At 44.3% G+C, this 22,428-nt stretch overlaps 1 protein-coding gene across 2 annotated transcripts; it reads right to left on the bottom strand.

Moving 5' to 3' along the window:
- Positions 1-11,881: 11,881 nt before the first annotated feature.
- LOC112234922 (palmitoyltransferase ZDHHC20-B) lies at positions 11,882-22,428 on the bottom strand. 2 transcript variants are annotated; one of them, XM_042298944.1, is made up of 14 exons: positions 22,289-22,428; positions 21,630-21,656; positions 21,230-21,324; positions 20,897-21,017; positions 20,699-20,768; positions 20,541-20,573; positions 20,306-20,426; positions 19,583-19,618; positions 19,226-19,358; positions 18,705-18,831; positions 15,685-15,774; positions 15,416-15,516; positions 15,264-15,311; positions 11,882-15,175 (listed from the first exon to the last, which is right to left on the bottom strand). In XM_042298944.1, exons 1-13 carry the CDS (start codon positions 22,404-22,406, stop codon positions 15,268-15,270), a joined length of 1,116 nt encoding a protein of 371 aa, XP_042154878.1. In that variant the 5' UTR covers positions 22,407-22,428; the 3' UTR covers positions 11,882-15,175; positions 15,264-15,267. The 2 variants fall into 2 exon arrangements, with proteins under 2 accessions (XP_042154878.1, XP_042154879.1); XM_042298945.1 differs by lacking the exon at positions 19,583-19,618.

The raw sequence follows: 22,428 nt of genomic DNA, 5'->3' as shown, positions 1-22,428 counted from the left end.
CCAAACCATCTCAATTGGGTTGAGGTTGGGTGATTGTGGAGGCCAGGTATTCTGATGCAGCACTCAATCACTCTCCTTCTTGGAGGTATGGGAGCCTGACGAGCCGGCTGAGGCATAGGAAGCCTGCCGAGCCAGCTGGGGCATCCCCAGTTGCTTCGGCAGTGGCACTTGTACCCGACATCACCAGTAAAAATGTAAAATACCTGTTGCTTCCCCTTGGTGAGGCGTTATTCTATAACGTGTATGCTGGGAGTCGGGAAGCAAGTACAGGGAAAGCAAATGAAATAAATAGAACATAGAACAAAACAATTAACATGAAAAGCATAAACATGAAACAGAGTCAATAACACCTGAAGAAAGAACCAAGGGGAGTGACAGATATAGGGAAGGAAATTAGGAAGGTGATGGAGTCCAGGTGAGTCTCATAAAGTGCATGTGTGCGTAACGATCGTGGCAGGTGTGCGTAATGATGAGTAAACTTGTGACAACGAGCGCCAGAGAGGAGGAGCGGGAGTAGACGTGACATGAGCTAAGCGCAAACCAGATGGGATGGTGTATCGCTGCAGAATAATGTGGTAGCCATGCTGGTGCCTTGAATTCTAAATAAATCACAGACAGTGTCACCAGCAAAGCACCCCCACACCTCCTTCTCCATTGCTTCACGGTGGGAACCACATATGCGGAGAACATCCGTTCACTTACTCTGCGTCTCACAAAGACACAGCAGTTGGACTCATCAGACCAGAGGACAGATTTTCACCAGTCTAATGTCCATTGCTCGTGTTTCTTGACCCAAGCAAATCTCTTCTTCTTATTGGTGTCCTTTAGTAGTGGTTTCTTTGCAGCAATTCGGCCATGAAGGCCTGATTCACACAGTCTCCTCTGAACAGTTGATGTTGAGATGTGTCTGTTACTTGAACTCTGTGAAGCATTTATTTGGGCTGCAATTTCTGAGGCTGGTAACTCTAATGAACTTGGGTCTTGGGGGACTCTGGGTCTTCCTTTTCTGTGGCGGTCCTCATGAGAGCCAGTTTCATCAAAGCGCTTGATGGTTTTTGCGACTGCACTTCAAGAAACTTTCAAAGTTCTTGTCTTAAAGTAATGATGGACTGTTGTTTCTCTTTGCTTATTTGAGCTGTTCCTGCCATAACATGGACTTGGTCTTTTACCAAATAGGGATATCTTCTTCCTAGCCCACGCTGGTCTGGTCAGGCCCAATTTAGGCCCAATGAATGACACCGGAATCCCCCTACTAGACAGATGTGAGTCTGTGACTGGTGAGCACACACACACCCGTTGAACACCTTGTCTGGCCCAGACCCACTTGGCCAGAGACGGCAGGGCAATACTGAGCCAAGACATAATGAGGGGGAACTCTCAATAGTCTGGAATGGCTTCCTCTCCTGGTCTCTCCTGGTCTTGTGCATTTTTTAAAAGCAGGCAAGTCAGTTAAGAACAAATTCTTATTTACAATGACAGCCTAGGAACAGTGGGTTAACTGACTTGTTCAGGGGCAGAACGACAGATTTTTACCTTGTCAGCTCGGGGATTTGATCTAGCAAGCTTTCGGTTACTAGCCCAACAGTCTAACTAGGCTACCTGCCGCCCCAGGTAGCATTGTTTCAGCGTGCGTGTGTCTGTGTGTGATGCAACAGTACAGGGTGGTTACAGTGGCCTTGTGGGGTTGCCAGTGGGTCTGGTGTTGAACTGAATGGTGTTTGCTGTCTTCAGAAACTCCGTGTGTCAGATCAACAGCACAGAGGTTATTCACCCGAGAGTACATTCAAACGCAGACATGCACAATCAGACACATAATACTCATGTCTTTACACGTGCCCATACCCATATCAAATCAAATCAAATTGTACTGTATTTGTCACATGCGCCAAATACAATAAAACAGGTGTAGACTTTACAGTGAAATGCTTACTTACAAGCCCTTAACCAACAATGAAGTTTTAAGAAAAATAAGTGTTAATAAGTAAAATATAAAAATAACAAATAATTAAAGAGCAGCAGTAAAATAACGGTAGCGAGGCTATATACAGGGGGTACCGGTACAGAGTAAATGTGTGGGGGCACCGGTTAGTCGAGGTAATTGAGGTAATAAGTATGTGTAGGTAGAGTTAAAGTGACTATGCATAGATAATAAACAGAGGGTAGCAGCATCGTAAAAGAGTGTGAGGGGAGGGTGGACAATGCAAATAGTCTGGGAAGCCATTTGATTAGTGTGTTCAGGATTCTTATCACTTGGGGTAGAAGCTGTTAAGAAGCCTTTTGGACCTAGACTTGGCAATCCGGTACCGCTTGCTGTGTGGCAGCAGAGGGAACAGTCTATGACTGGGGTGGCTGGAGTCTTTGACAATATTTAGGGCCTTCCTCTGACACCGCCTGGTACAGAGGTCCTGGATGGCATGAAGCTTGGCCCCAGTGATGTACTGGGCCATACGCAGTACCCTCTGTAGTGCCTTGCGGTCGGAGGCCGAGCAGTTGCCATTCCAGGCCGTGATGCAACCTGTCAGGATGCTCTCAACTATGCTCTCGACTTTTTGAGGATCTAAGGACCCATGCCAAATCTTTTCAGTCTCCTGAGGGGGAATAGGCTTTGTCGTGCCCTTCACGACTGTCTTGGTGTGTTTGGACCATGATAGTTTGTCGGTGATGTGGACATCAAGGTACTTGAAGCTCTCAACCTGCTCCATTACAGCCCTGTTGATGAGAATGGGGGCGTGCTTGGTCCTCCTTTTCCTATAGTCCAACATCATCTCCTTTGTCTTGATCATGTTGAGGGAGAGGTTGTTATCCTGGCACCACATGGCCAGGTGTCTGACCTCCTCCCTATAGGCTGTCTCATCATTGTCGGTGATCAGGCCTACCACTGTTGTGTCGTCGGAAACCTTAATGATGGTGTTGGAGTCGTGCCTGGCCATGCAGTCATGAGTGAACAGGGAGTACAGGAGGGGACTGAGCATGCACCTCTGAGGGGCCCCCGTGTTGAGGATCAGCGTGGCAGATGTGTTGCTACCTACCCTTACCACCTGGGGGCGGCACGTCAGGAAGTCCAGGATCCAGTTGCAGAGGGAGATGTTAGCTAAGCTTAGTGATGAGCTTTGAGGACACTATGGTGTTGAACGCTGAGCTGCCGTCAATGAATAGCATTCTCACGTATGTGTTCCTTTTGTCCAGGTGGGAAAAGGCAGTGTGGAGTGCAATAGAGATTGTATCATCTGTGGAACTGTTGGGGCAGTATGCAAATTGGAGTGGGTCTAGGGTTTCTGGGATAATGGTGTGATTTGAGCCAAGACCAGCCTTTCAAAACACTTCATGGCTACATACGTGAGTGCTATGGGTCGGTGTCAATTAGGCAGGTTACCTTAGTGTTCTTGGGCACAGCGACAATGGTGGTCTGCTTGAAACATGTTGGTATTACAGACTCAGGGACATGTTGAAAATGTTAGTGAAGACACTTGCTAGTTGGTCAGTGCATTCTTGGAGTACACGTCCTGGTAATCCGTCTGGCCATGTGGCCTGGTGACTGTGGACCTGTTTAAAGGTCTTACTCACATCGGCTACAGAGCGCGTGATCACACAGTCGTCTGGAACAGCTGATGCTCTCATGCATGCATCAGTGTTGCTTGCCTCGAAGCGAGCATAGAAGTGATTTAGCTCGTCTGGTAGGCTCGTGTCACTGGGCAGCTCGTGGCTGTGCTTCCCTTTGTAGTCTGTAAAAGTTTGCAAGCCCTGCCACATCCGACGAGTGTCGGAGCAGGTGTAGTACGATTCAATCTTAGTCCTCTATTGATGCTTTGCCTGTTTGATGGTTCGTCGGAGGGCATAGCGGGATTTCTTATAAGCGTCTGGGTTAGAGTCCCGCTCCTTGAAAGTGGCAGCTCTACCCTTTAGCTCAGTGCGGATGTTGCCTGTAATCCATGGCTTCTGGTTCGGGTATGTACATACTGTGGGGACGATGTCAGCGATGCACTTATTGATGAAGCCAGTGACGGATGTGATGTACTCCTCAATGCCATTGGAAGAATCCCGGAACATAATCCAGTCTGTGCTAGCAAAACAGTCCTGTAGCTTAGCATCTGTGTCATCTGACCAATTCTTTATTGACTGAGTCACTGGTGCTTCCTGCTTTAGTTTTTGTTTGTAAGCCGGAATCAGGAGGATAGAATTATGGCCAGATTTACCAAATGGAGGGCGAGGGAGAGCTTTGTACGCATCTCTGTGTGTGGAATAAAGGTGGTCTAGAGTTTCCCTCTGGTTGCACATTTAACATGCTGGTAGAAATTAGGTAAAATGGATTTAAGTTTCCCTGCATTAAAGTCCCCGGCCATTAGGAGCCATTTGAAACATTCAATATTACTGTTTTTAATGTCTCGTTGGTAGGATATTCTTGATCGTAGCTCATCTATTTTGTTTTCCAATGATTGTACATTGGCTAGTAGGACTGATGGTAGATTCAGATTACCCACTCGCCATCGGATCCTTACAAGGCACCCCGACGTACGTCCCCGATATCTCTGTCTCTTTGTCATGCGAATCACGGGGATTTGGGCCTTGTCAGGTGTCTGAAGTAAATCCTTCCAGTACGAAATGAGTAATAGCTGTCCTGATATCTAGAAGCTCCTTTAGGTCATCAGAGACTGTGGCAGAAACATTATGTACAAACATTACACTGTTGATTTTATGTGCATTTAAAGGGAAAATGATTAGACCAAAGGTGAATACACAACACCTGACACAAGACTTGAATACAAACTTTACACTGTTGATTTTACAGTGCCTTGCAAAAGTGTTCACCCTCCTTGGCGTTTTTCCTATTTTGTTGTATTACAACCGGTAATTTAAATGGATTTTTATTTGGATTTTATGTAATGAACATACACAAAATAGTCCAAATTGGTGAAGTGAAATGAAAAAAAGAACTTGTTTTAAAATTTAAATTAAAAAAAAAAATGGAAAAGTAGTGTGTGCATATGTATTCACCCCCTTTGTTATGAAGCCCCTAAATAAGATCTGGTGCAACCAAGATCAGGGTTGGTTATGAAAATAATTTGAACATCCCACAGGGCTCCAGAATATGGCACCACAACAAACCTGCCAAGAGAGGGCCGCCCACCAAAACTCACGGACCAGGCAAGGAGGGCATTAATCAGAGAGGCAACAACGAGACCAAAGATAACCCTGAAGGAGCTGCAATGCTCCACAGCAGAGATCGGAGTATCTGTCTATAGGACCACTTTAAGCCGTACACTCCACATTGCTGGGCTTTATGGAAGAGTGGCCAGAAAAAAATAAGCAAACATGTTTGGTGTTTGCCAAAAGGCATGTGGAAGACTCCCCAAAAAACATGGAAGAAGGAACTCTCGTCAGATTGAGCTTTTTGGCCATCAAGGAAAACATTATGTCTGGCGTAAACCCACGCCTCTCATCACCCCGAGAACAGCATCCCCACAGTGAAGCATGGTGATGGCAGCATCATGCTGTGGGAATGTTTTTCATCGGCAGGGACTGGGAAACTGGTCAGAATTGAAGGAATTATGGATGGCACTAAATACAGGGAAATTCTTGAGGGAAACCTGTTTCAGTCTTCCAGAGATTTGAGGCTGGGACAGAGGTTCACCTTCCAGCAGGACAATGACCCTAAGCATACTGCTAAAGCAACACTCAAGTGGTTTAAGGGGAAACATTTAAATGTCTTGGAACGGTCAAGTCAAAGCCCAAACCTCAATCCAATTGAGAATCTGTGGAAAAGGTGGCTCTACAAAGTATTGACTTTGGGGGGTGAATAGTTATGCATGCTTACGTTTTCTTATTTTCTTGTTTGTTTCATATTAAAAAATATTTTGCATCTTCAAAGTGGTAGGCATGTTGTGCAAATCAAATGATAGAAACCCCTCCAAAATCTATTTTAATTCCAGGTTGTAAGGCAACAAAATAGGAAAAAATGCCAATACTTTTGCAATCCACTGTATGTGCATTTTACATTTACTGTTCTTTCACAGGAATTTGTTGATAGCAAAATCTGAAAATACTCTGCAGACATTCAGTAATATGAGAAGACTATTCCTGGAAAATGTGGGGTAGGTGCAACATAAGACAAAATAATTACAAGGGCTTGAGTGAGAGGTCTAACTGGTCTCTCCAAGTGGCCACACACCTCTCCAAAGTGTGCCCAGTTCTTAAGTAATTTCAATGCACTTGTATAACTCTAAGAAGAGTCTTCAACTATAAGGTATTTTTTAGCTCTCCTAGCTGTGCTGTTAAGGAACTAGAGCAAGCAGTTGTTTTGTAGCTAAGTTATAAAATACAATCTACAGTGTTAGTCTTTCACAAGCAGTGACATGTATTCATGGATGCCAAGGGAAGGCAGGTTTTCCCAAAAGATTGACCAACAATTTAAAAAAATTATTAATCTTTCGTTTCTCTGTGTTTCATCATTTTCCTTCAGTTGGTAAGAGGTTGTCTCTGTATGTGTAGGCCATCTATTTGAGGCTGTCTGGACAAAAAGAGTATGACACTGTTGCCGCATGTAGCATTGAATGCAAAGGAAGACAGCAAGCATTTGGCTTCCCTTGATCATTTTAAAAATAAAATAATAGACAATCAGCGTTGAGCTAAACTGAGTGAGCTCAACTATGAATGGTCCTGGCACACCAAAATAAAGTGTGAAGGGAAGCCTGGGACTAAACACCTCCCTCTGCAACTGGATCCTGGACTTCCTGACAGGCCGCCACCCAGGTGGTGAGGGTAGGTAGCAACACATCTGCCACACTGATCCTCAACACTGGAGCTCCACAGGGGTGTGTGCTCAGTCCCCTCCTGTACTCCCTGGACATGACTCCAACACCATCATTAAGTTTGCAGACGACACAACAGTGGTAGGCCTGATCACCGACAACGATGAGACAGCCTATAGGGAGGAGGTCAGAGACCTGGCCGGGTGGTGCCAGAATAACAACCTATCCCTCAACGTAACCAAGACTAAGGAGATGATTGTGGACGACAGGAAAGGAGGACCGAGCACGCCCCCATTCTCATCGATGGGGCTGTAGTAGAGCAGGTGGAGAATTTCAAGTTCCTTGGTGTCCACATCAACAACAAACTAGAATGGTCCAAACACACCAAGAGTCGTGAAGAGGGCACGACAAAGCCTATTCCCCCTCGGGAAACTGAAAAGATTTGGGTCCTGAGATCCTCCAAAGGTTCTACAGCTGCAACATCGAGAGCATCCTGAATGGTTGCATCACTGCCTGGTACGGCAATTGCTCGGCCTCTGACCGCAAGGCACTACAGAGGGTAGTGCGTACTGCCAGTACATCACTGGGGCTAAGCTGCCTGCCATCCAGGACCTCTACACCAGGCGGTGTCAGAGGAAGGTCCTAAAAATGGTCAAATACCCCAGCCAGGCCAGTCATAGAATGTTCTCTCTACTACCGCATGGCAAGCGGTACCGGAGTGCCAAGTCTAGGACAAAAAGGCATCTCAGTCACTTTAACCATATCTACATGTACATGCTACCTCAATCAGCCTGACTAACCGGTGTCTGTATGTAGCCTCGCTACTGTATATAGCCTGTCTTTTTACTATTGTTTTATTTCTTTACTTACCTGTTGTTCACTTAATACCTTTTTTGCACTATTGGTTAGAGCCTGTAAGTAAGCATTTCACTGTAAGGTTTACACCTGTTGTATTCGGCGCACGTAACAAATAAACTGTGTTTTGATTTGATAGGGTGCAACCTTAAGAGTAAATGTCTGTTGTCTTTTCATAGCCAAGCATTCAGAGTTAGAAATAGCAGGTGTTACTGTACAGCCACTACGTTCCAAATTACGGCACCATTTTCAACACATATACAGGTACGAGTGTAAAGGGTTACAGGTCCAATCCAGCCGTTTTTATCACAATATCAAATCATTTCTGGGTACAACGTAAGTACCTTATTGGGATTGTTTTCAATTAAAATGGTCAAAAATAAAACAAGTTATCTTTTTATTAAAAAATAAATAAATTTAGTGGGTAGATCAGCTTTAATTTTGCAGATAGACTGTAGCTTCCATCAATGTAATTGTCTATATCATTTCCAATCCCCCATATATTTTTGAGGTAAATATATATATAATATATACTATATACTGTACTGATGGCGCAAAAGCCAGGGAGATATAGTGGAGTGGTAACGCGCGTGCAAGCAGTTTCTTCCTCCCACTTGTGTACCCTGCAGCATCCACCAAGAGGCTCTTTCTGCCAAGGGAATGCCTGACAGCTTGAAAGACGTTTTGGACACTACAGGGAAAATGGTTAACTTTGTTATAGCAAGGCCACTGAACTCTTGTGTATTTTCTGCACTATGCAATGATATGGGCAGCGACCATGCAACGCTTTTACAACATTCAGAAGTGTGCTGGTTATCAAGGGGAAAAGTACTGACCCATTTTTTATTTATTGAGAGACGAGCTTAAAATTTTTACTGACCATAATTTTCACTTGTTTGATGGCTTGCATGATGATGAGTTTCTCACACGACTGGCCAATGTTTTTTCTCGCCTGAATGATCTGAATTTAGGATTACAGCGACTCTTTGCAACTATATTCAATGTGCGGGACAAAATTGAGGCTATCATTAAGAAGTTGGAGCTGTTCTCTGTCTGCATTAACAAGGACAACACGCAGGTCTTTCCATCATTGTATGATTTTTTTTGTGTGCAAATGAACTCAAGCTTACAGACAATGTCAAATGTGATATAGCAAAACACTTGAGTGAGTTGGGTGCGCAATTACACAGGTACTTTCCCGAAATGGATGACACAAACAACTGGATTTATTATCCCTTTCATGCCCTGCCTCCAGTCCATTTACCGATATCTGAACTCATCGAAATTGCAACAAGCGGTTCTGTGAAAATTGAATTTAATCAAATCCAGATTTCTGGATCGGGCTGCGCTCAGAGTATCCTGCCTTGGCAAATCGTGCTGTTAAGACACTGATACCCTTTGCAACCACAGTACCTATGTGAGAGTGGATTCTCGGCCCTCACTACCATGAAAACTAAATACAGGCACAGACCGTGTGTGGAACATGATTTAAGACTGAGACTCTCTCCAATACAACCCAACACTGAAGAGTTATGTGCATCCTTTGAAGCACACCCTTCTCATTAACCTGTGGTGAGTTATTCACCATTTCCGATTAAGAAAAAGTTTTATATGTCAAATGGCTAAATTAAGAGCAAAATTATTGATTATTATTATATTATTATTTGTGCCCTGGTCTTATAAGAGCTCTTTGTCACTTCCCACGAGCCAGGTTGTGACAAAGACTCACACTCATTCTTATGTTTAATAAATGTAGCATATAATGTGTGTGTGACAGGCTTACAATGATGGCAAAAAAACAACATTTGAGAGTGTGCTGACCCTGGTGCTAGAGGGGGTATGCAGCTGGAGGTTGAATGTTTGAAGGGGTACGGGACTATAAAAAGTTTGGGAACCACTGCTAAATACATTTTACAGACACAATTTATTTTACAATAGTTATATTTTGTTTACTTTAAGTCCTGGCCTCCACCTCTAACCTCCACCAACTAGTTCTGATGTCCATCCAGTTTGATTTCATTTTGCCATATATTTTTAACTGTGCTATTTCACAAAAGTTCTGCATCTATATGAATAGCTTCTTAGCTAAGAGCAATTTCTCAAGTAAGAATTGTGCTAGGATTGCTTGGGAGTGGTCTAAGTAAGGAGGGGGAAAATTACAACCAGCTGTTATTAGCAGTGAGGTTTGGAACTCTTTCTTATTGGTGTATTAACTCATGGCACCAGGCAGGCCAAAGCTCTTTCAAACAGCTCTTACGCTAAAAGGGCATCATAATAATTTTCAAAATATTATTCCAACCTCACAGTGTGGAAATAAACACAGGATAATCTAGTTTTTGACTGCACTGGGCATTTAACATAATCAGGCAAGTAACACGGTAGCAATCCAGTACAACAGTGTTAGAGGTCTGGAGAGAGGATGATGAGGATCATGATAAAGATGATCAGTGGCATGGGTCCCATCGGGGATGGGATGGGTCCCATCGGAACCTGGGATGGGTCCCATCGGAAGTGTGTGTGTGTTCTTGCAGATTATAATGAAATTAGAATGATTATGTGTGTGTGTGTGAGTGACTAACCAATGTTGCAATACCAAGACTGACTCCTGTCTACCTTTCACTCTTAAAGATGTGCTCCGGAACTTTGGCAACTAAGTATTTTTGAATCCTCCCGCTTTGGACTAGATATGTCAATGTGTAGTTCATATATGCATAGTCTATGGAAAGAAATACCTCAATTAGCCATTAAATCCCTAGTTTGAAAGCAACTTTCTGGAAGCTGTGCTGTGCCATTTCCCCCCCACATGGGCCAGCCCCCTAGCAATTTGAGGTCAACCAATGAACTTCGGTCCCTCGCCATATGAGTGACAGCTAGCAAGATGCACATGATGCACACACAACGGAGCGAGAGAAAGAGCAATGAAGTGGTGCACATATGTAATTTAGGCAATTTTTGGGGACTGCTATGTGCAATTTTCTAGTGGTATGTGAATTACGTGCTGTAAAAGAAAATTATTACTTTGACATGTTACAGTGTATTCAGACCCTTTGACTTTCTCCACATTACAGCCTTATTCTAAAAATTTTTTTTTTTTAAATGTTGTTTTCCTTCATCAATCTACGCACAATAATGACAAAGCAAAAACAGGTTAAGATTTTACATAAGTATTCAGACCCTTTACTCAGTACTTTGTTGAAGCACCTTTGGCAGCGATTACAGCCTCGAGTCTTTTTGGGTATGATGCTACAAGCTTGGCACATCTGTATTTGGGGAGTTTCTCCCATTCTTCTCTGCAGATCCTCTCAAGCTCTGTCAGGTTGGATAGGGAGCGTCACTGCACAGCTATTTTCAGGTCTCGCCATAGATGTTAGATCGGGTTCAAGTCCAGTTCAAGTCCGGGCTCTGGCTGGGCCACTCAAGGACATTCAGAGACTTGTCCCGGAGCCACTCCTGTGTTGCCTTGGCTGTGTGCTTAGGGTCGTTGTCCTGTTGAAAGGTGACCATTTGCCATAGTCTGAGGTCCTCTCTGTACTTTGCTCTGTTCATCTTTGCCTCGATCCTGACTCGTCTCCCAGTCTCTGATGCTGAAAAACATCCACAAAGCATGATAATCCCGCCACAGGGCTTCCCGGGTGGCGCAGTGGTCTATGGCACTACATCGCAGTGCTAGCTGTGCCACCAGAGATTCTGGGTTTGAGCCCAGCCTCTGTCGCAGCTGGCTGCTCCATGGGTTCATTTTTCCATTTAATAATGATTGAGGCCTTCAATTGCTGCAGATATTTGTTGGTACCCTTCCCCAGATCTGTGCCTCGACACAATCCTGTCTCAGAGCTCTACGGACAATTCCTTCAACCTCATGGCTTGGTTTTTGCTCTGACATGCACTGCCAACTGTGGGACCTTATATAGACAGGTGTGTGCCTTTCCAAATCATGTACAATCAATTGAATTTACCACAGGTGGACTAAAATCAAGTTGTAGAAACATCTCAAAGATGATCAATGGAAACCGGATGCACATGAGCTCAATGTTAAGTCTCACAGCAAAGGGTCTGATTCCTTATGTAAATAAGGTATTTGTTTTTTATTTATGTGCAAAAATTTCTACAAACTTGTTTTCACGTTGACATTACTGTGTATTGAGTGTAAATTGATGAGGGGGAAAAAATTGTTAATTCATTTTAGAATAAGGCTGTGAAGTAACAGAATGTAGAAAAGGGTCTGCATACTTTCCAAATACACTGTAAATTGTGACTTTACAAAAGATAATGGAGTCAGCCTGCAGGTTTTAAAAAACATTTATTGTTATTTTTTTCACGTTAATAGTTTATAGAGGCATGTACTTCATTCACAAAATAGGAACAGGAAAAATTAAAATCAGACAAGAAAAATAGATAGGCTGACACCTTTTTTTAACTTTTTTTTTTTACATTATCAATATATATATATATATATATATATATATTACACAGTACACTTTGTAAAACATGACATTGAAAAAAATTATAGGTCAAAGCTTGCAATAAGCAGAGTACAAATACATCTGCACTGTACATGCAGAAGACACATGGGTGTGGGTTAGTCAAATCAACCCCCCTAAAATATGACAAGAATGATCCGAATCTTCTTCCGTTTTGACAGGAGTCACTATTGTGGATTCAGGTATAATGGTGGGAACAGTTGATGGAGTCTTGTAGGGTCAAACTAAATGGATCTAGTTGTATAAATAATATGGCTGTTTTAACACCACAACCTCCCATCTATCCCCATAAACACATTTCCAGCTGAGCTCCATGCTGATGAGCATTAGCCGCATGTTATTTACACAGACTTTGATCAAAATCTAATGTAAAGGCCACGTGTGTTTAATGAAGTGTATTCTCCCAGAATTAAAACAGAGCACTCCAATTAATGTCAAACAACGAGTTCTTAGTCTCTGGGTCAAGTAGTTCGGAGTGGAGCTGTAAGTAAATCTATTAGGTAGAAAAAATAGTGGCCATATGAAAAGAAACAGCATTTTAATTATGGGTTCTAGAACACAAAGTGTAGAACACAGGGATAACTATTCAGAATTCCAGCAGAGTGAATTTATAAACCTTGTCCGGTAGCAACCTTACCTCAGTATAACCAAGGTCACCATTCTGAGTGAAATAATCCTGTCTCGGGTTCATTGGTTGATGAGGGAGGAGCTAAACATACAATGACCATCGCCGGGGTCAGGAGTTCAAACTAGAATGAAAGAACTAGAGGAGGTTCAAAAGGCCACACACTCAAAGGCCTCATTCCAAATTGGATCCCTTGCCAATCAACCAAGAGCACTTGTCGAGATGCAAAGGACTGGATAGGTATAAGCAATATGGTGGTAGCTTTTCACCATATTGCTTATACATATCCAATCGTTCCAGAATTACACAAGAACCTAGAGGTAGGGGTTCCATAACTGTATAAAATATCATCATTATCCCTCCTTATTACATTCAGAACTTAAACCACAATACGCAATGACACACACCTCTATGTCTACAACTAACTTACCCCACACCTCTGGTCTGTAAACTTGTACATTGCTATGGCCAGGAGTAATCTACGGGAAATGTCCTATATCACTACCTTTATAACGGTTGTCTTCACTTTTGACTTCAACTGAGGATAAAACTGGAAAGTTTTGAAACGCTTTTCCATTTATCTAAAACCAGTTGAGGAAAATATGCCCCCCTGCAGATTCTGTCCACCCCTGTCACTGACACCTTCCAATCACAGCTGTTTTGACACATGGACACACTACACCACCACCTCACAGTTCACGCAAACTGAGCCCCGAACACTTTCACATCACAGGGAATCTTACTGCATATAATACATACTGGTCCACTTTAGACCTAAACTGTGAGGCACCTCGTTTTGGAGGAACAACAAGTACTGTACAACAGAAGGTCGCTAGACAGCTGAGAGGTGTCACCACCTGCTGGCCAGCGTCAGTACCGCAGGGTGGCCAAGCCTCAACAGGTAGGCACTGGGCACATATGGGTAAACCTTAAAAACATCAAGTCACAACGATAAGCAGTTTAATTTGGTTTCCATGACACAGGCCAATGACATGAGAGCAGAGATGTATCAAGCATAGAACTAGAATGACTAGAATACTAAAATGGACATTCCCATTCAATGGTCTATGATTCTAATTCTATGGTATCTGGTGTTGTAAACACTCCCAGTTCAGAGGTCAGAGCAGCTGATTGGTCAGCCCTTTATTTGGCAATGAATGGTGACCTCGGGCTGATCTCAAATCACAGCCTATTCCCCATATAACAAACAAGTTTAACCACAAACCCTACATAGCTCTGGTCAAAAGTACACTATATGGAGAAATAGGGTGTAATTTCAGACACAGCCTTCAGAAAAGTGATGTTCAAGGTTGTAGTCTCTGATACGTTAAAAATAATCATTGATCAACGTGTAATAACTTGACCATGAGCTAGAACTGGTTGAGGAGCTTGAGGCTATACTGTATACTCTCACATAAGACACCCTTCAGCAGCTTGGGAATGAATGTAAACCAAACTATCAATCCATCCATCCATCAACTAAAATCTGAAGCTGATCCTTCTAGGCTGTTAGTTACAGCAAGCACCTGCCTGCACGCACGCACACACTCTCTCTCTCTCTCTCTCTCTCTGTCCTACCAATCTGCCTACATACACACTCATGCAGACACTCCCTCTTTCCCTCTTCACAAATCTGACTACACACACACCCACTCAAGGACACACCTTTCTTAATCTGTTTTTGGACATGAAGAATGCAGAACATGATGGATAATAAAACGTAATCTTGAGAGTGCAAATGCGCCATGTTGTGTGATGACATGATCAAAACCCGGTTGGAGACCCCCCATTTCACTTTAAAATTGGTTTAGTCCAGCATCCCCTCCAATGGGTCTTCTTTGTATAGTCCAGGTTGTCTTTTAGGCACCCTTTGTAACGTCTATCGATAGTACAAACCAAACACCCCTAAATTATTTGTAAACAAAATTAGGTTTCTTGGTGATATCTTCCAGCTTCATAACATCCATTTTATAAACGTTGGGTGAAAAATCTGTACAAAATTATTATGTCCCAGTACCTCCCAGCTCAGATTTAGTCTTCTCCCAGTCCAGGTCCTTCCTCAGCCCTGGTCCATTTAACACCCAGTCTGTCAGCTTTTGGCACAGGCATTCTCCACTCTGAAGTGTGAAGACTGATTACTTTTCCTGCCATCATCAAGTGATGCTGAGATCCATTAACAGTCCTGGGTGGACAATCGGGTCACAGTCAACTAAAATAAAAATATGCTTACAGTAGGCTGTGCGTGGTTCTTCTGTGCAACTGCATAAATAGTTGTGTGTGTAACTTTCTGATGATTAAAAGACAAGGCTATATCTATGGTGATGCGTGAAAGGAGTCCGTTTCCATGGTTATGCTGAGTGTGACATTTTCGGAACTACAGGGACGCGTTGGGAGACTGTTTCCATGGTGCCAAAAAAAAGAAAAAATGGTGGTATACTTAAGGCATCGTATTAGATGGCTGGTTTCTTCTCCTGAGAAGAGACAGAGATACATTTAGTTGATTAAATCTAGCCTCATAGAAGACAGATGTAGTCAGGGGCAGAACTCGTGTTGGCTCACCTTGTTATGACTCCCTCTCCATGATGATTGTGATGGTCTCACTCCCAGCTGTAACACAGAGGTCAGATGTCTTTATGACCAAAACTATCCATTAGCTACCATCAATACCTTTCACAGCAGAACCTACAGATCAATTGTGAGCAGATACCTACTGTCATTCTCCAGGTGTTCTGTGACGTTGTTGGCATGCTGCTCGTTGCCAAGGAGATGGTTCTGAGACTCGCTGAGAGGACTGGCCGGGACGTCTTCAATACTGGGAAGAAAATAATCTATCTAAAAACATCTGATTGATAATGCATTACTGAACATGTTTAGATCATATTTGATGATATGTCAAATAGAAGTTCTCAGGTTTCAGCTTAATCTTAAATCGGACAGCCGTTTGTTGGCATTGATTGACCTATTGATCATATTTTATTACCTTTTATTGGCCTCTGGCTGCAAGCTGACTGTGGGCTGTTCTGGGTCAATGTTGACAAGCCGTGATGGGAACGTCAGTCCATCACCCTGACTGTATCACATCACATGACTCAGCATCACATGACTCAGCATCACATCACATGACTCAGCATCACATCACACAACACCGTATCACACCACACCACACCGTACCACACCACAACGTATCACACCACACAGTACCACACCACACAGTACCACACCACACAGTACCACACCACACAGTATCACACCACACAACATCACACCGTATCACACCACACAGTACCACACAGTATCACACCACACAGTACCACACAGTATCACACCACACAGTACCACACCACACAGTATCACACCATACCGTATCACACCACACAGTATCACACCATACCGTATCACACCACACAGTATCACACCACACAGTATCACACCACACCATATCACACCATACCGTATCACACCATACCGTATCACACCACACAGTATCACACCACACCGTATCACACCACACAGTATCACACCACACAGTATCACACCACACAGTATCACACCATACCGTATCACACCATACCGTATCACACCACACAGTATCACACCACACAGTATCACACCACACAGTATCACACCATACCGTATCACACCACACCACATCACACCGTATCACACCACACAGTACCACACAGTATCACACCACACAGTACCACACCACACAGTATCACACCATACCGTATCACACCACACAGTATCACACCATACCGTATCACACCACACAGTATCACACCACACAGTATCACACCATACCGTATCACACCATACCGTATCACACCATACCGTATCACACCACACAGTATCACACCACACAGTATCACACCACACCGTATCACACCACACAGTATCACACCACACAGTATCACACCACACCGTATCACACCATACCGTATCACACCACACAGTATCACACCACACAGTATCACACCACACAGTATCACACCATACCGTATCACACCATACCGTATCACACCATACCGTATCACACCATACCGTATCACACCATACCGTATCACACCACACCGTATCACACCACACAGTATCACACCACACAGTATCACACCACACCATACCGTATCACACCATACCGTATCACACCACACAGTATCACACCACACCGTATCACACCACACCATACCGTATCACACCACACCATACCGTATCACACCACACCATACCGTATCACACCACACCATACCGTATCACACCACACCATACCGTATCACACCACACCGTACCACACCACACCATACCGTATCACACCATACCGTATCACACCAGTATCACACCACACAGTATCACACCACACGTATCACACCACACAGTATCACACCACACAGTATCACACCACACCGTATCACACCACACAGTATCACACCACACCGTATCACACCACACAGTATCACACCATACCGTATCACACCATACCGTATCACACCACACAGTATCACACCACACAGTATCACACCACACAGTATCACACCATACCGTATCACACCACACCACATCACACCGTATCACACCACACAGTACCACACAGTATCACACCACACAGTACCACACCACACAGTATCACACCATACCGTATCACACCACACAGTATCACACCATACCGTATCACACCACACAGTATCACACCACACAGTATCACACCACACCGTATCACACCATACCGTATCACACCACACAGTATCACACCACACAGTATCACACCACACAGTATCACACCACACAGTATCACACCACACAGTATCACACCACACCGTATCACACCATACCGTATCACACCATACCGTATCACACCACACAGTATCACACCACACAGTATCACACCACACAGTATCACACCACACAGTATCACACCACACAGTATCACACCACACAGTATCACACCACACCGTATCACACCATACCGTATCACACCATACCGTATCACACCATACCGTATCACACCATACCGTATCACACCATACCGTATCACACCACACAGTATCACACCACACCATACCGTATCACACCACACCATACCGTATCACACCATACCGTATCACACCACACAGTATCACACCACACCGTATCACACCACACCATACCGTATCACACCACACCATACCGTATCACACCACACCATACCGTATCACACCACACCATACCGTATCACACCACACCATACCGTATCACACCACACCGTACCACACCACACCATACCGTATCACACCATACCGTATCACACCATACCGTATCACACCATACCGTATCACAACACACCGTATCACAACACACAGTATCACAACACACAGTATCACAACACACCGTATCACAACACACCATATCACAACACACCGTATCACAACACACAGTATCACAACACACAGTACCACACCACACCATACCGTATCACACCATACCGTATCACACCATACCGTATCACACCATACCGTATCACACCATACCGTATCACACCATACCGTATCACACCATACCGTATCACACCATACCGTATCACACCATACCGTATCACAACACACAGTATCACAACACACAGTATCACAACACACAGTATCACAACACACAGTATCACAACACACAGTATCACAACACACAGTATCACAACACACAGTATCACAACACACAGTATCACAACACACAGTATCACACACACCGTATCACAACACACCGTATCACAACACACAGTATCACACCACACAGTATCACACCACACCGTATCACAACACACCGTATCACAACACACCGTATCACAACACACCGTATCACAACACACCGTATCACAACACACCGTATCACAACACACCGTATCACAACACACCGTATCACAACACACCGTATCACAACACACCGTATCACAACACACCGTGAGAGAGGAGAAAGAAGATAAGAGAAACTCTGGGTTAGAGACTGGAACTCTGGGTTAGAGACATCCCTCACACTAACCTGGTGAAGATGGGTAGCAGCCAGAACTTCCTCTCGTCTCCAAACACCTGGGCGATGTTCTTCCCAAAGCCCAGAGAGAAACCGTTCTTATCAGAACCTGTTCTGAACACTGGAGCCCTGAATGCCTCTGAGGGGAGAGAGGGGGGTGTAGAGAGAGGTAGAGGGGGATAGATGGGGAGTGAGAGAAAGAGAGAGGGGGTATAGGGTGAGGGAGTGAGTGTCTGAGGAGCGAATGAGTGTGTGTTGAGGGACTGTGCATGAGTTATTTCTATTTTAACCTTTACTTAACTAAGCAAGTAAAGTTAAGAACAAATGATTATTTACGACGGCCTACACCAGCCAAACAGGGACCACGCTAGGCCAATTGTGTGCCGCCCTATGGGACTTCCAATCACATGATACCCTGGTTCGATTCCAGGCTGTCTGTAGTGACGCCTCTAGCATTGAGATGCAGTGCCTTAGATCGCTGCGCCACTTGGGAGCCCTTTAAAAAAGAGTGTGTGTGGGACTGTGTGTGTTACCTATGGTGGACCGGTTCTTCCCTACGAGCCACAGGTGGTAGCTGAAGAGGGAGAGAATGCTGATGCAGAACATGGCCGCCACAAAAAAGAGAAACAAGACATGGAATTTGGCGTGAGTGTCTGGCAGCTCATTCTGGGGAGGAGAGGAGGAGAAGAGAAAAAGAGAGAGAGGGAGAATCAATGTCAAAAACCACATGGAGGGAGGGGTGGGGGTGAGAGAGAGGGAGAGAGGCGGGGCGCCTTGATAACCATGTCAACACAACAAAACACAGCAAACACACAACGCCATCACACAACATCCACAGGTGCACTTCATGCCCTGCAACAGCTACACTAAGGCTCTGGAGGCTGGGTTACCTTGGGGCAGTTCTCTGCCGATTTCCTCCGGCAAAGCTTTAGTACAAACAGAGACAAGACTGTTAGACACTAGGAGAGGTCAGACGGAGGGAAAGAAAGGTAGAGATTGGGGGGGGAGGTGGTGAAGTGTTGGAAAATGGTTCAGGGATCATATAGGAGTCACCTGGAGTGAAATAAAAGGTGGAGGTAAGAGAGAAGGTGTATTAAAAGAGGACAGAGGAGCAGGCAGAGTCAGGGCTGGTGAGATGGCATGGACAGGAGGACATGGTAGAAATGAACAGAGAGAGAGGAGTGGGGTAGACAGAACAATAATAATGTGTGTGAGGAAAAGAGGGGGGTCAGAGGGAGAGCAAAATGTGAAAAGCTGGGAGGGAGGCCAAGAACTAAGAGAACAAGGAGCGGAATGGGGGGGAAGAGGAAGGACAAAAGAAAGAAAGAGCTGCATAACAGTGAAGCAGTACAGCTGTGAGGCCACAGTGTTAAGCAGCAGGATGTGGGACAATCCAAGCGGTTACAACAAACACAAATAGTAGCATTTAACACACACACACACACACACACACTGTAGCATTTCATACACTATCTTATATGTGGGAAAAAGCACGCACACACACCCACCCACATCTGCAGCATTGAATGTATGGGTGGGTGGGGAATAACAAGACTAAAGCAATGGATGCCAGAACAGATGCAGGCTGCAGTGAATGTGAGACCATTACTCACAGTCCAGAACTTGATGAAATACTGCAGTACGGTGGCTGCAATGAACAAACAGTACACCAGAGAGTAGCACAGGAACAGAATAAAGAATTTGTAGTTGGAGAATCCCACACAGTTGTTCACCCTGAGAGAGAGAGAGAGAGAGAGGAGAGAAAAAGTAAGTTGAGTTATGATCATACTTCCTCTGAACATTAGAATACTTTGATATACTGTGGACGTGAGGAAACAGACAACATACCAGGGGCAGTGATGGTCCATCTTCAGCACACACCTAATACATGGAAGAAGAGAGAAGAGAAAGAAGAATGAAAAAAAACAACATTCTGAATCAGGCCATTCAACAGGAAAAGCAAGACTGGAAGAGAGAGGATAGGAGACAGGAAATAGCAGACTCACATGTCGCAGGCAGAACAGTGGTGGCAGCGGTCTGGTTTAATCACCTGACACCGGTCACAGTAGCGGATCGCTGTACACAACACATTAATCCAACTGATAAGCTACACACTCAACGGGCCAGGGCTGGATCAATCAACTGGGAGAGAGACAGACAGACACACACACAAACATAGATAGACAAGACAGATGGAGACAGACCTCCAGCCCCGGTGCGTGTGTAGAGGGGCAGGTTAGCGGTAGCCCTCCACAGGATCTCCTGCTGCGACTCTGGTCTCTCCTCCTTCACATACTGCTCCTTCTCTGCCTTAGGCAAGCAGAACTAACAGGAGAGAAAGATGGCAGAGAGAGAGAGAGAGGAGAGATAAACAAAACAGACACAGGAAAAAAACTTCAATTATAGTTAGTCCCTTAGCAACATTGTCCATCCACCTGTGTCATTGGAATAAATCTACTCATAGACATCTATCCAGTGAAGCTGTGAGCTATAGCCTTGTGGATGTTTCAGGGCAGGTATCTAAAAAGGCAGGGTACCTCTTTGGAGGGATTGGCTGGCCTGGTGAAGATGGTCTTCCAGTAGGACCACACAAACATGACGAAGGACAGATGGAAGAACACCATGTAGATGACTGTAAGAGACACACAGAGAGTCAGAGACACATTCACACCTGGCTTCAACATAGCAGATATTCATATTTTGACTATCTGCACATGCATAGGTCAAGTGTAAGGTGTAAGGGCGCAATTTAGTAGTGTCTACAGTGTGTATGTGTGTTTACGTGTGTCCAAATTGAGCCCAGTCCAGCCAGAGTAAATAAAAACGAACTTCCGCCATGGCCCTTGAGCAACAATCCCAATGAGCAGCAAATGGGCCCATGTCAGTAAAAGCCAATCAACCAGTAGAAATCAATCCCATCCAATAGCCACTACTTACTCTTTTCTGCTATGCTGGGGATGGTGACTGCAGGGGGGAAGGAGATAAAATAATGTTACGTTTGCATCTGGTGTATGTTGTGGGTGTCTGTTTGCAGACATACTGTATGCAGCTAGCAACAACAAGACACATTCCTGTGGACATTGAGCCATTCAACATGATTTTTCTGGCATTCCTGGCACGCTTTCACCTGTCCAGTTCTTGGACATCAATGCAGAGGAAGGAGAGGGAAGCCACGCCCACTTGAAACAAATAATAAGCATTCTTTATCTTCGCTTCTTCGTCTTGTACTTAGGTACATTGTTGCAGGTAGAAAATAATGTGAACAGTTCTCTACATCTGGGAAGATGTCGACAGAATAACAGATAACGGAGGTTGGTAGGCTATCGTTGTACCAATGTATGATAGCTTTTAATGAAGTGCTAAAATTGAACAGTTTAATTCGCTAGCTAGCTAACGGGTAGCTACAGAAACAGATTATTTGGCTAGCTATAGCGCTACATTGGCAGGATCAAACTAGCTAACTAGCCAAGCCTTTGTTATCTAGCAGCAGTCGCTCCATTCACTTCCTGTGGCCAGCTAACGTTAGCTAGCTAGCACAAATATCAACCATAACACAACGACACTCGCAGTGAAAAGCATTTTTTTTTTATACTTACAAATGCAGAGCTCTACGACGTACGCATAGTAAGACCAACATACGACTAGGGCGATAAAAATCACAGGTATCCAAGCTAAGCCCCGTTGACAGCATCTCAATACGTGGGTGGGCGCCATCTTTACTCTTCCACCAAACCGA

This window comes from Oncorhynchus tshawytscha, linkage group LG16, assembly GCF_018296145.1.
Source record: "Oncorhynchus tshawytscha isolate Ot180627B linkage group LG16, Otsh_v2.0, whole genome shotgun sequence".
NCBI lineage: Eukaryota > Metazoa > Chordata > Actinopteri > Salmoniformes > Salmonidae > Oncorhynchus > Oncorhynchus tshawytscha.
The sequence above is the reverse complement of the archived record's forward strand: the minus strand, read 5'-3'. Positions and strand labels throughout refer to the sequence as shown.

Coding starts and splice junctions, on each gene's coding strand:
- LOC112234922 (XM_042298944.1), bottom strand. CDS start 22,406: ATGGCGCCCACCCACGTATTGAGATGCTGTCAACGGGGCTTAGCTTGG. Junction 20,574..20,698: donor CACTGTTCTGCCTGCGACAT/GTGAGTCTGCTA, acceptor TCCATGTATTAG/GTGTGTGCTGAAGATGGACC. Junction 18,832..19,225: donor GAAGAACCGGTCCACCATAG/GTAACACACACA, acceptor CTCTCCCCTCAG/AGGCATTCAGGGCTCCAGTG.